Source organism: Tenrec ecaudatus, chromosome 1 (genome assembly GCF_050624435.1).
Source record: "Tenrec ecaudatus isolate mTenEca1 chromosome 1, mTenEca1.hap1, whole genome shotgun sequence".
In the NCBI taxonomy this organism is placed as follows: domain Eukaryota; kingdom Metazoa; phylum Chordata; class Mammalia; order Afrosoricida; family Tenrecidae; genus Tenrec; species Tenrec ecaudatus.
This window is the reverse complement of record NC_134530.1, coordinates 130750315-130765773: the sequence shown is the minus strand read 5'-3', so window position 1 is coordinate 130765773 and position 15459 is coordinate 130750315. Positions and strand designations below refer to the sequence as shown.

The window sequence follows — 15459 nt, the reverse complement described above, 5'->3', positions numbered from 1 at the left end:
CTGTCACTATATGGAGGTGGAATGGAGTGCAAAGACTTCTCTGACTCCAAAGTACATCACTTCACCATGTCAAAGACATCACAGACCAAAAGTCGACATTAGTAATATGAAAATAATGACCTTTACTTTTTAAGAATTAATAATGCATTACTAATTGATAATTGGAACATTTTAATGATCATAATATGATGTATTGGATTCACAGTGCCCCTCGTGTTGTTCTTTGTTTAATTGCGGTGAAGGGAAATGTTTGTCGGGTAGCCCGCCTGTTCCTTTTCAAAGGAGGAGTGCAGTGTATACACACAGGATTTCCTTTGCCATCTTTTACAAAAGGAAGCAAGTTTCAAAGAAAATTACATAGAAGGGTCTTCTAGAAAGCATGTAATTTGAGGGGACTTACTTTTGGAGCCATAAAATAGCAATCTTTCTGCATTCAAGCATTCAAAAGGCAACCAGACTGTCATTCTACTTATTAAATAACTCAAACTGAAACCTGCAAAGTGAAAACTACTGTATTATTTTTTGTGATCACTTCTCATATACATACTGATGGATAAAATCTATTTAGAAATTGCCAGAAATTATTTTCTATTCTTAACTGAAATAAAATTAAATACTTGCAAATACATTTCGCTATGAGCTATTCAGAATGCAGCCATCCTTTCCAATTTCTCCTTCCGCTGGTGAACATAATATTGAAGCATTTCTTAAATTTCAAAAATCTGTTATTGGCCATGATTTCTCTATTCAAACATTCATATTTATTTTCATTATGTACTATTTTTGAACCAAACTAAATTGCCATTAGGTCAATTCTGAATCATAGTGACTTATAGACCAGAGTAGAACTTGACCCTGTGGGATTCTGAGAATAAATCTTTAAGGGTGTAGAAAGCTTTATGTCTTTCACTCAGAGTAGCTGGTGGTTTTGAACTGCGCATGACCATCCAATTGTTTTGACTCATAAAAACCCGGTAGGACAGAGCAGAACTGCCACTGACAGTTTCCAAATGTGAGAGACTCTATGGCTGGGCTTCACAGTGCCTAACCCAGTAACCCACCAGCATACCACTTTTAGAAAGTAAGAGGGATTACAATTAAAATGACTCACCATTGAGTTGATTCTTCCCCCAAATGATATCCTTGCTTTTTACAGTGTTAGGTCTTTTACAGCAGATTTTTGGATTGCATTGAATTGTCTGATTTCTTGACCACTGCTTTCGTGAACATTTATTATGGACTCAAGAAATATAAAATCCTCGACAACTTGAATCTTTTCTTCCATTTATCATAATATTGCTTATTGGTCTAATTGTGAAGATTTTTGTATACTTTATATCGATGTGAAAAACAACCTGAGATTTTGAGCTTCATTGGTAAGTGCTTCAAGTGCTTTTAACATTAAGCAAACAAAATCTCATGGGTGCATTTGAATTATGCCTTTTGTGAAGAATATTAAATGCACCATACACTGCCAGAGAAGAAGCAAATGCACCTTAGAAGGAAGGATGGTGAAACTTACTCGCTCATACTTAGGATATTTTCAGGAGGATTAGTCCCAGGAGACAGATAGCATGTTTAGAAAAGTAGAAGGACAGCAAAAATGACGAGGTCTTCAACGTGGGAGATTGACATAGAGGCTTCAACAACGTGCTCAAACATGACAGCAGTAAGGCCCTTGCAAAGGTCTGGGCGTGCTTCAGTCTGTTGTATGTAAGGTTGTTGTAAATCGGCATCTGGCAATAGCATCTGAGAAGTAAATAATTGTACTGTTATTGTCTCCCACCTGTGACAAAACTTGAGCAGAAATCACATGTTTTTTTCCTCAGTTTTTCCTGTTTAAAATAAGAATGATCTCTTCTTTACCTCAACATTTTTCTAGTTTTAAAAGAAGGATAATCTCTCCTAAACCTCAAAATAAGGCAAACATTACCAAGAAAATGCTAGCAGAATCTATTTCGGGTAATGAAATGCATTTCTGTTGGGGGAAAGGTCAGGATTCTAGGGTAATGGTGAAATACTCCTGAGGAAAAATATCACCACATGAGTGGCTGTCCTTAAGGATCACAAACATGGAACTGTATTCCATTAGTGACAGCTATACATTTGCTCACAAGAGTTCAGAAATTTGGAAATTAGGCAAGATCTTCTTGGGGGCATGTTGTATGCTAGACATTTTATGTTGTTCAGGAATCCCTGTTGTTAGATACCAATTCAAGGCAATCCCATGTGATAAAGACCAGTCCCCTGGGTTGTCTTCTGGATTGTAAACTTCTTGAGAGCTGATTGTGGGATCTCACACAGAGTCTCTGGGAAGATTCGATCTGGCAACTTTTTGGTTAGCAGTTTAACTAGTGCACCACCGGGGCTCCTGGCCGGGGAAAAGAGATAAGAGAGAAACATTCTAAATTGTTTCTCACTTAATGAGAAAGTCAGACTTCCAAATATGTTAGTATATGAAGCAAAAACAAGTAAAGCCTCTAGCAAAGGACCCATCAGATAGTGAGTGCTCAGATGGGTAGAAATATACCTAGTGATAAGGGCCAAACTAGCTCTGTAAGGATTCATTCCAGCTTTTTAAATTATATACCATCTATTTTGAGGTTGTCGGAGTTTATCAACATCTGTTTAAGAACTACTAGAGTGAAATAGTCTTAAAACAGGGCAAGCACTTAGACATCAATAGTAAAGATAGTGCATTAAGATAGATATAAAAACAAAATATCTTGATATAGTATAAGATCATGCTCCTCTTAATTCATCAAAGTAAGTTAATTCCTCAGGTATTGGAATAACATGATGGGAAAGCAGACGGTATGGTATAGTCTTCTTCAAATACTCGTGATCAGTTGTTTTAAAAAGTTAATTTCCTAAGGGTAAGAAGATTTTTTATTTGTTATTGAATGGTTTACTAGAAGATATAAAGTGTCTTAAGCTTAGGAAACGATTGTCCTCTCAGCGAGATTATTTTGTAGATTCCATGAGATTATCTCTTTAGACATTTAGCATAAATACCTGCCACATAATATGTGTTCAGTGTACATAGGCTTCATTCTTAGTGGGGGGAAAATGGATATTAGGTATACCTTCCAGTCATCTTTACAAGTCTTAATAAGTCTTGTGTTATTGGTAACCAATTTGTTCCCTTTATTCAATTTTGGTTTTGAAGTTGAATCTTCAGGTCAGAAAAATATAAAGTCTTATAAAGTTGCTTATCTCAGAAGCTAAATTATCTTGGCATAAGTTTTTGTTAATATATAAAACTATAGTCCCAAGAAAATCATTTGGAAAGTTTTTCTTTTGTATTGTGAATAACTGAACTAGTGTAGCTTTTATTTATGATTTATTTGTAATTTTATGTTATATTTGTATGAAACTCATACCTAGTCTTTTAAAAAACAGGTAAAACATGCTTTAGCCACTGTTTATTTTGGTACATTCTGAATCTCAAAAAAATGAAACAATATCTGGCTAACTGAGTGAAATAAACAGGCAGACATTTCACAAATCTGATTCTGTTTGGTTATCACAGCTTACACTCATGTTATAATGTAAACTTTTCAGTCTTTAAAATCCACAAATGACCACATGACATCTTCCTGCAGTATACTAGATGTCAGCAATAAATGCTTTAAAGAACTATTAAATGTTTTCAGCTTCTGAAGTTTGCTAAAATGCAATGTTAGTTTATAAATGTTAATAAATTTTAACATGGGAGAGGAAAGTTTTTAATTACTAGATTGTAAAGCTAAGAGTACTCAAAGGAACATGACAAAAAATTAACATTTAATTAATCCTTAAAGGGCATTAGCTTTTGCTTCCCCAGCTTATGTTAAATGTACAAATATACTTTAAATATTTATCTGTCAAAAGTATGTAAAAGGGTTGATAACCATTTTGCTTTAGGAAGATATAATAAATAGATTTCAAGTATATTTTCATTAATTATTATGTAAGATACTTTTTAAAATTTAGAAGTTCCTCTAATTTCATTCTCAGGTTGCTTAGAGATAAAATAAAATGTAAATACATGTTCATTTAAGCATAACATGAATTTAAATCTCTATCAATTATGTAATACAGGGAGCAGCTGAGGCCTAGTAGTATAGCATGGTTGGCAGTTCAAAACCATCAGCCCCTCCCCACGAAAAGGCCTGGGCTTTCTATTTTCTTAAAGAGAAAGATTTTCAGGAACCCACAGCGGTCACTATGTGTCAGCCTTGACTCTGGCAGTGAGAGGGGGAGAGAAAGCCAGAGGCATAGAACAGCAGCAACATCTATCTATTATGTGTAGACACAGGAACAGAGACAAATGGACCTTAAGTTTGAGTGATACCAGAATTATATTTCTAATTTAAATGAATGTCTTCATAAGGCTCTACATTGCTCACTGATGTAGAGACAGTTACAACTGGTATCGACCATGTCTACACTTTGGTTTCCACGACTCTAAATTTTTATGCAAATAGATAGTATATTCTTTCTCCCTAGAAACTATATATATGAAAAAGCAGATAAATATTTGGATAAAAATTTTCACAACCTTCAATAGGATACCATTTAATTCCGCTGAGAAATAGAGCCTTGTAATAATTGTTGAGAGTTGGTTAGGTGCTCAGCTGCTAATCTGAAGATTAGCAATTGAATGCTTCAACGCGCCTGCAGGGGGAGCTGGGCAGTGGGCTTCAGTAAAGATACAGATTTAGAAATCGTATGGGACAGTTTTACTCTGTTTCAGAGGAGCCTTGGCAATGTAGTTGTTATGTATTGGACTGCTAACCAAGGCCAGTAAGTAGTTCGAAACCACTAGCCTTTCAACGGGAAAAAATAAGTGAGGTTTTCTACTCCCATAAACAGTTGCCATCTCTGAAATCCACAAGGGCAAGTCTCTTCCTTGTCCTATAGTGTCACTGTGAGTCAGAGTCGATTCAATGGCAGTGGAGTTTGAGTTTGTAGGATCACTATAAGTCAGACACCATTTGTCTCTCAGTTTGTAGTACTCTATGTTGCTGAAAGCTATGTCACTGGTGTTTCAAATGCTAGCAAGGTCACCCTAAGAGAACAGATTCCAGCAGAATTTCCAAACTATGAACAGATACTGAGGAAGTACTTGGCTCCCCATTTGGGAGAAAGGCACTGCTGGTAACCTTTTGCGTAGCTATAAAACATTGTCAGATAGAGAAGGCCTAATGAATGGAAGAACACATTATCAGAGACAGTGCCAGACAATGGGCCCCATGGGTCCAAAGGCATTCAAAGGTCACTAAGTGGGGTCAACCATAGTGACATGAATTGGGTACATGTGGGAGTGAGATCTTTAGTGTCTTCATTTGTTGATGGTAAGGAGGAGAAGATGCAAAAATCTAATGAGCAGAAATTGGTGCAAAGTGTCTGTCCAAGAAATTTGAAAGTGTCCAAAATGAAATGGAGCACATAAAAATCTATATCTCGAGAATTAGTGAGCTGAAATGAACTGGTATTGGCTATTTTGAATCAGAAAATCAAATGATTTACTATGCTACATAGTAAATCAAATGATTTACTATGCTACAATCAAAACGAATGGCATGGCATTCATTATTTAAAAGGTCATTGCAAAAAGTCATCATGAAGTACAATATGCTATCTCTGAAAGGATTATGTCTATTCGCCTTAAATGAAATACAATCAGTATAAGTGTTATTCAAATTTATACACCAAACACAAAAGCTAATAATGAAGAAATTGAAAAATTCCCTCAACAACTTCATTAAGAAATTGATTGAACTAGCAATCAAAATGCATTGATAATTATTGGTGATTTGAATATAAAAGTAAGGAGGAAGGAACAGTAGTTGAAAAATATGCAATTGGTAAAAGAAATGAAAATAGAGATCGCATGATAGAATTTTGAAAATCCTGTGACTTCTTCAAACCAAAAGCCCTTTGTGAACAGCTCAGAAGACGACTATAGACATGGACTTCTCCAGATGGAACACACAGCAATCAAATGGACTGCATCTGTGGGAAGACACAATGGAGACGCTCAATATCAGCAGCTAAAACCAGGCCAGAGGTTGACTGTGGAATAGACCATCAATTGTTGATACATAAGTTCAGAATAAAGGTGAATAAAATTAAAACCAGTCCACAAGAGCCAAAATAGGACCTTGAGTCAATCCCAACTCAATTGTGAGAACATCTAAGGAACAAATATTCTGCATTGTACACTAATGACAGGAGACCTGATAAGCTATGGGAGGACATCAAGAATGTCACACATGAAATAACAGACATGAAAAACACAAGAAAGAAACAATCAACGTGGATGTCCAAGGAGGCCATGAAATTTGCTCTTAATTGTCAAGGAGCTAAAGCAGATGAAACAAAGGAGGAAACAGTCACTGTATGAAAAAGAACTAGCTTATGTTCAACTATTTTGGAGGTGGCTTAGGAGGAAGAACTAATGGTGTTAAAGGAAGAAGTTCAAGGTGTAATGAATGCATTAGCCAAAAGCAAGGCTCGAGGAATGGATGGAATGCTAGTTGAAATATTGCAGCGAGCTAATGAAGCACTGGAAGCACTCACTTGTCTGTGCCAGGAAAATTGGAAGACAGCTATTTGGCTAGCTGACTGAAAGAGATCTATATGTGTATGCATTCCAAAGAAAAGAGACTCAACAGAAAACTTAAACTGTAGAACAATATCACTGATATCATATGCAAATAAAATGTTGCTGAATATACTAAAGCTTATAGCAGTACATTAACAGAGAGTTGCTAGAGAGTTTGGATTCAGAAGAGTATGTGGAACAAGGAATATCAATTTTGATGTCGGTTGGGTCTTGGGTCAAAGAAGAAAATACCAGAAAGATGTTTTATTGACTATGCCAAGGTATTTGACTATGTGGATCATAAAAGCCATGGGCAACTTTAAGAACAGGCATTCCAGAACACTTCATTGTGCTCATTCTGAACTTGTACACGGATCAAGAGGCAGTTGTGTGAATAGAACAAGGGAATACTGCTTGGTTTAAAATCAGGAAAGGTAGGTGTCATTGGTGTACCCTCTTACTATATTTATTTAATTTTTATGCGTTGAGAAAATAATCATAGTACCTGATTTATATGAAGAAGAATGCAGCATCAGGATTCACCAAAACAGCCAGTGAGTTGATGCTTACTCATAGTGACGGATAGGACAGGATCGAACTAGCCTTTGAGTTTCTGAAAATGTGACTGTTTATGGGAGTAGAAAATTCCTTCTTTCTCCCAAGAAGTAACTGGTGGTTTCAAACCACTGACCTTTCAGATCACAACCTAATGCATAACCACCATACAACCAACAATCCATTGACATCAGGGTCAAGGGAAGACATTATCAACCTGTAAAATGCAGATGACTCAATTGTGCTTGCTGAAAGTGAGGGGGACTTGAAGCACTTGCTGATGGACATAAAAGATTGTACCCTTAGGTATAAATTACAATTTAATATAAGAAAACCAAAATCCTCATGACTGGACCAGGATGTAACATCATGCTAAATGGAGGAAAGGTCAAAGTTGTTAAAGATTTTTTTTTCTTGCTTTGATCCACAATCAATGCTAAAGGAAGCAGCAATCAAGAGATCAAAAGATACATCGCATTAGGTCAATGTGCTACACAATACCTCTTTGTAATATTGAAAAGCAAGATTACTTTGAGGACTAAGTTGTTCCTGACCCACGCCATGGATTTTTCATTTGATTCATATGCGTGTGAAACTTAGGCATGGAATAAAGAAGACCAAAGACGAATCAATGCATTTTGACTTGTGGTACTGGAGAAGAATATTGAAACCATCATATACTGCTGAAAGGAAAAACCTATCAGCCTTGGAAGAAGTCTGTCCAGAGTGCACCATAGAAGCAAGAATAGTGAGACTTAGTTTGATATACTTTGGACTTGTGCCAAGAGAGTCCGCTCTGTGGGTAGGCACATCACGCTTGGGAATTAGAAAGGAAGTGAAAAAAGGAAGGACACCAAGGAGATGGCTGAAGCATGGAAGCAATTGTGAGAAAGCAGTGTCTCATTCATAAGGTTGATAAGAGTTGACAACTACCATGAGTCAGAATCACTTCTCCAGCAAAGGGCTAAAATAGGCACACAAACCAATATACCAGATAATGGCATCTTTAATTCTACTTGTGTTTTTTTTTAATTAAGGTAATATGGAAATTTAGTATTTAGGTCCACTAGACCTCAACAGGTAGTAGTTGTGAATATATGTTTCTAATAATTGCTTTAAATATTAAATAAGTTCATGTCCTTCATATCCTTTGAAGGACAGGGTTTATTAAAAATAGTTGGTGGTATTTTGGGGGTGATTTCAAGAAAAGCCTGTCAATTCCTGTCTCCCCTATCCCTATCTCACTTCCAAGAAAAGGCTCCCATTGTCTTTCTCAGAGAGGCCACAAGAATTATACTGTTTTAATCAAATGCAAAGAAGCCTGTGAGGCAATCCACCCCCAACCCATGACTGCCGAGTCACTTCCAACTCACCGTGGCCCTATAGAACCAAGTAGACTCTTCCAAAGTTGTGTTTGTGAAAGTCGGTTGTCTCATCTTTCTCCCACGTGACTGGGGGTTCCCTTCACTGACTTGTCCTTCAGTTCACAGCCTACCTGTGAAAATATGCTGATTTTCTTTCTTTTCCTTTTTCAGTTCTGTGTCCATCTGTAACCACTGGCGGTACAGTGGTGTGAGTGTTTGGCTGCTTATAGAAAGTCAACCCTTCAAACCCACTGGCTCTTTTGTGGAAGAAAGATGAGACAATTATCCTTGGGAACCCTAGGGAGAAGTTTTGTTTTGTCCTAAAGGGTCTTTGTGATTTGGAAATGAATAAAAGGCAATGCTTCCTATCATGGGCATCTTTATATTTAAGAGTTGCTTCTTTGACAGTTGTTTGTTTAGTAACATTTCAACACACTCACATTTAATACAATTACCACTCTGCTTACAGTTTGTCTTCTCCACCTGTGTGATTTCTGCTTTCTCATCACTTCCTAAAATTTTATATCATTTGCTCTTTTCTTTTTTATTAATAAATAAAGTTTTTTAATTCCACTACTCCCAAAACATTCTACAGCTATATATGTTTAAATCCATTCCTTTACTGCTAAACTAGAGGGTTAATATCCATACTTAATTGAACATTCTAGTATGCCAGGTTAGAGGTTCAAGGTCATCGTTGATTCCAAGGGGGAAAGATGAGGTTGCCTGCTTCCATAAAGGTTAAAGCCTTGGAAACCCTGGTTTTGCTGTGCCCTGTATATTCCTATGGAATGCATTGGAATGGTAGTGGGGTGGTGGAAGCTTTTTACATGCATTCATTATAAACCCCCTCTGGTACTTGTTTACTCTTACTTTTAAAGGCAATATCCATTTACAATTGTACATGCATTTATAATTTTCAGTGCTCTTTATTTTTTCTGCATTTTTATATTTGAAATAGTTTGAATTTTTCTGAAGAATTTCCATTAGTATTGTTTTGTACTTGTTTTTGTTGCCAATTCTACATGTCTTTAGTCATCTTTCACTTGGAGGGATGTTTTTCCTTCTGAATAGAATTGCAGAAGTAATCTTGCTACAGGAGAGCATTTGTCTTCTGAATTCCATCACGCCTTTTAAGAGAAAAAGCTGACAACCTTATTTTTGCTCATTGACAATTGTTTCTCTAGCTTCTGTTTGGTTTCAATATTTATTTCTCTTACTGTGGTTGTCAGAAATACTGCTGTGCTATGCCTACGCCTGATTTTCTTCATACTTACTTTCTATATGGTTTAAACACTTCTTGGATCATTGCCTTTATGTACTCCATCTTTTAAGGAAATTTGTGGCCAACTGGTTTATTATTATTATTCAAATCCTCTTTCTACCTTGCTCTTAGTTCCCTTGTAAGACTCCAGTTACACATTTATTAGTCTTTCCCGTTACCCCTTTTATTACTTGACTTGTTATCTGTCTTTTACTTTCTCTTTGCATTTTTGCTTAGACTCAGACTAGATAATTTTTGCTTATCTCGCTTTCAACTTGCCAATATTTTCATCTAACAATTCCAAGATGTTATTAAATATATCTCGTTTTTATTTCATTTTTTATATTTTCCCTCTTTTACATTGTTTTACTTTTAATAAATCATATATTCCATGCATTTTTCACATGCCTTGTAGGAATATTTCAAATATATGAAGCATAGTTTTTTGTTTTAAGTTTAATGGCCATCTACCATTCCTGGGTTATGTGTGGTTTCCTTCTGTTTTCTAGATTTTTTTAATTTGCATTTCTGGACTTTTGATCAAAAACTATCTATTTGAAAGATGGCAGAAATTGTGATTGGCTTTATTCTTGAAAATACCAACTCTACCATTTGTAGATACATAAATTGAAGGGAAAAATAGAATCATCCAAATCAGTAGTTAGTCTACTTCAATGCTGGGTTGAGTGTCTAAGTGTAGTTTGCACCACTTTTAACTGTGGCCCTTGGTAAGTTCCGGCTATAGTCTTTACTTCCTAAGACTTCCCTTAGCCATTTGACACCCCCATGTGTGATTTCCCTTGCATTATGACAGTGCAGCAATCTCTCCCAATTTTAATAATGGTTATTTGCTTAGGTTATTAGTCTTGTCTAGTGAAGATTAAGAATTAAACTGTTAGAGTTTTCCAGCATTTTACGTTTCCAAAACCTGAGGCTTTCAAGTCTTTGAAGATTGACAAAAATTATCTTGATGATTTTTCTGATCTTGACCTTCTACAAGATTCTAAGCTTTCTTCATCTGCTAATTGGTGGCAAACTGACAAATCCCCTGGGGGAAAATTAATCCCAAAATATAATCACACTTCTTTTCTCTCTTGCTTCTCTTTCCCCTTCCTTTCCGTTCCCCTTCTTTCTCTTCTCTTCTCTCCTTCCTCTCCTTTTCAAGTCTGCCATAACTTTTGTACCTGTCCAGTAGGGTCACCACGGGTTGGAATTGACTTGGTAACTGTAAATGTGGTTGGCTTATGTGTTTCAAACAGGGTTTTTAAGAGTTTTTTCATTAAAAAAAATCTATCATAACCTGAAGGCAACAAAATATTAACTGAAAGTCATCAGGGATAGTTCTAACTGCTGGCTATATTTTCAAAAGATATCCAAACATATTATATGTATATATAATATACAAAACATATATTATATATTTATATACCTAACATTTGTTTGATTCTAGTATTCTGCTGCCTAAGATACAAAAAAGCAAAACAAAACAAACAAAGACACCGAAACAAGCTGACCGTACTTAGGTTCAAAACCGGAAAAGAAACCTAATGCCATAGAACTGATTATAATTTATGGAAACCTAGAAGGCAGAGCAGAACTGCTCCATAGAGTTACCAAGAGTGTTAGGCTGGGTTGAGTAGAGAAACAAACTTATTGACACTCATATATGCTAAGAAAGAGTTTTATATAAAAGGGCAATTGTATATTAATAAAACATCCCAGCCCAGTCTAGATCAAGTCCATAAGTCCAAGATTAGCCCCCAAATCTGTACATTTCAGTGGGTGCAGTCTTGTGGATCCAGTGGTAGAGAAAGCATTCCCAGGACTCATGCAGGCCTCAGCATGGTTCCACGTAGCTTACAAAGCAGAGAGAGGCCGGCGTCCCATAACCATTTATCTTGGTTGCACCTCCAAATGAGGTCATCAAGCGGCGACCTGATTGACAGGCTAAACTCTACAACTACATTTTATTTATCACTTTGACATGTAATTATATAAAAACCACACAAAGATTGTAAATCGTTATGAAAACAGACAATTCAAACGTATTCCATCATATCAGCTGTGGTGTTCAGACTACCAATGTGTCAATTAGTAACCGAACACTTAAGCTTCCAGAGCTCCAGGTAGATATAGGAAAGGTACAAAAAAGTGTGCTATAGAAACTCAGAGTAGTAAACCTGACCTGAGGAAGGATTAAGGCAGATGAATTAGAATTGCTTCCTAGAGGAGGTGTGGATATGGAAATTAATTTCCAAGATTGCAGAAAAAGCTAATCATACATAAATTGTCACTTACTTGTCTCAATAGGATTTTTAAATATTCTATATTAATCCTGTTTATTATGCATTGCTATTATAAATTACACGGGAATTTAAAAGTGATTAAAATATGTTTTGGGGAAAACAAAAGTTAGTCTTAAATTTTTAATCATGGCAATTGATTTCTCCACAGGTTTTCAAAGCAATGAACATCCGCCAAATCAGGAACCCTTCTCTGCCTCCCCCAGAAAAAATGCCTCAAGCCTATTCTGCAAAGATTGCTCTTTTGGGGGCTGGGCCTGCGAGTATCAGTTGTGCTTCCTTTTTGGCTCGATTAGGCTACTCTGACATCACTATATTTGAAAAACAAGACTATGTTGGTGGTTTAAGGTAATGCCTACATTTGTGTTATGCTTATAGTGACAAAAATGAATGGGTAAAATAATTATGAATATTATTGGTTCATAATCATATAGACACTTCAAATGCACAGATGGTGTTTTAAGTGTTTTATCCAAGTGTTCAAGTTTTGATTACATTACTCACTTTGAATTTTGCAGTTGGCTTTAAGCAATATTTATTTTAAAAATTCTCTGTCTAATTCTATGAATTTAAGATTAATCTCATCAAAATATTTTTTGGATACCAATCTGGGGGAAAATGATCTTATTCCTATGAATCAAGGCAATTTGAGATAGAGAAAAATATTTCCATAGAATATTAGAATGTTTTTTGTCTATATAATTTCTCTTAACTTATTTTCAGTTTATAATCACCAACATCCTACATGTCAGAGTCTATTGAAAATGTTCTAATATGTTTATGAAGTGTTTACCCCAGCAATACGTTATCAATATTGTATTATCACCATTATTATTTTAGGCCAGGACGCCATCCATTTTCATTTATCCGCGTGTCAATTCATACGTTGACATGGAACAGGTTCGCTTTGTGTCAGTGACTTCCAGATCCCAAAGCACACTGGGCAGATAGATAGAGTCTGTTTTATTTAAAATAAATTAGGATTTACTGTAGTCACATGTTACATTAATGATCACATAGAAATAAAACTTAATTAAAGTAAGGCATGTATATTTATTTTTTCTTAAAGCATGCAGTGTAATAATAAGAAAAAATTGAGTGAATAATATTGCTCATTTTATTGTTTTTCCTAAATGTATCATCTTGCTTAAACAAAATACATATAACATCTGGCCTCTCTGCTGCTAAATCCAGAAATATATTGTGATGACTCTTCAACCTTCTTTAAGTAATATACTTATCTTACGTAGGCATCGCAGAATGAATTCAGTGCACTTGTGACTGCAATTCATGCCTATGTTTTGTACACTTTTCTGGTGCATCTAAAACTATGTTAATAATTTACACAGTTGAATATTGGTCAACTATAAATATGTTAAACCAAAGATAAGCTATCCTTAATATAAACCTATTTAATGGTATCATCAGACAAACATATCAGACAGTTGGAAGGCTCTTTAAAGAAGTTATGAAGACTAAATAAGCTGAGGAATAAATTACTTTATGATAATGAATTAATTATTTTTCTGTATTGATGTTTCACCAGTACAAATTTTAGAAAATTATACCTATTTTATTTATTTTCTTGGAAATTAAAATACTTAGACATTATTTAACTGGAAGGATTTAGACTATTTTTTAAATGGTGCTTTACCCAAGCTTTAATAATTAGAAAATACATAATCTATAAACAACATATATATCAGCATTGTACATTTTTATAATTATACACATCAGTGAATATGTGAGCTAATTTAGAAAGTATGAACTTAATTGTTGTGCGCCCCAGAAAAATAGAAAAGTTATATTTGTCCCTTACTTGTCATTTCACAAGAAGACTAAATTGAAAATATTCCTTGTTGAGAATTACTCCATATTAACAATTTTGGTAAAAGTGTATTATGAATGTGAGCATCTCTATTTTTTTAAACACATATGCCTAGGCATTTCTAGATCATATAAATTAACACTAAATGTTTGTCTTTATATATTTGCTGAACATTTTCCTGAAGAACAGGTAACACCTACATTACCGACCAAACTTCTCTCCCTCTTTCTTAAGCTCATTTATTTGCTTATTTCCTTTCCTTTGACTTCGGTTCTTCTGAGTACCAAAGAATACCATGAAGCATTCAGTGAGCTCCTTTGGGTTGTGTCACTATTGTAGGATGTTGAAAATGGACATTGAAATTTCACCAGTTTTATAGTTACGGCCTATTCCTGTCAATTTATATTCTCACTTGCAAATGCTTCTCGTACTCTTGTACCTTCAAAGTAGTGGACAATAAATTAAATTAGTTTATATTTGCAATCAATTGCTTAAAGAGGTAATGTCAAGTTTTATCATTCCTTCTCCTTGTATTCAGTCAGGTTCTTTTATCCCAAGTGAATTCGTGGAGCAACCACTGAAAAGGAAAAAAAAATTTTTTTTTTTAGTGCTAGTGTTGGTGAGAGAGATCCAGAACTCAATCCCTACTACTTTGAATAAAACTGATTGATTAATTTTGGGTGCTGCAAAATATTCTAAAATAATCAGCTCTACTTTCCTTCTATCTTGGCTTTTCTTTTAACCCCCTTGATGGATGGTTTTAAATGGTTTAAAAGGCTTAACATGATAATTAGAAAGATAAGGATAGCGATAGGATTGCATGCACAAATGTATTTCATGACTATAGTTTTCCATATAGAAATTAACGTATATGAATTTTCAATGTTTATTACTTAGGGTAATCAGAGAAAAATTATCCTCTTATTTAGCTATTCTAGATGTTACAGTTTTTTCACTGTGAATGTACCTCAAAAGATATTGCTATTTGGGTTCCTGTTTATGTATGTACTGGTTTCTTCCAAATAAAACATGTTTAGTCGTGTCTCTGACACCAAGGATGACAGCAGACAACTTCTTCCAGGAAGACACTTGTAAAAATCACATGAAGGGAGGGCTTCAAAACAAATAAAAAATAGTCCCATAGAATTCGTGACTTCTGAGAAGATCTGCTGAGCCTCATAAATTCACGAGAGGTTAGCTCAGAAGACTGGCGACTGTTTGGTGGGTGGGGGTGGGAGTTTCAAATGGGACAGCTTGATAGATTTATTGGAAGGATACAGGGAAATCATAGGGATTGTTAGAAAGAAAATTAAAAATATTTTGAAAACTGCATTGGCGGAAAAAAAGCCCGGAAAATTGTACCAAGGATTTCTTTCTCTTCCCCCATCATGATGATGCCCTTGTTATTCTTTGAATGCACATCTGGTACCTTCAAAACTAGGAATGAAAACAAAGTCATATCCAAGCGTGCAAGCTCGACTTTAAACAGAACAAAAATACGTTGTGATAGGTAAATTCATCATACATGAAAAAACATACATATACAAGAAGAA

The 15459-nt window shown here is 35.2% G+C and overlaps 1 protein-coding gene across 1 annotated transcript in view; it reads left to right on the top strand.

Annotated features, from left to right (window-relative positions):
* Positions 1 to 15459, top strand: part of DPYD (dihydropyrimidine dehydrogenase) — a 1117227-nt gene that overhangs the window by 317089 nt on the left and 784679 nt on the right. The window contains exon 6 of the mRNA XM_075558725.1: positions 12230 to 12426. Within this exon, the coding sequence (XP_075414840.1) occupies positions 12230 to 12426 (197 nt within the window). The remainder of the gene's footprint in view (positions 1 to 12229; positions 12427 to 15459) is intronic.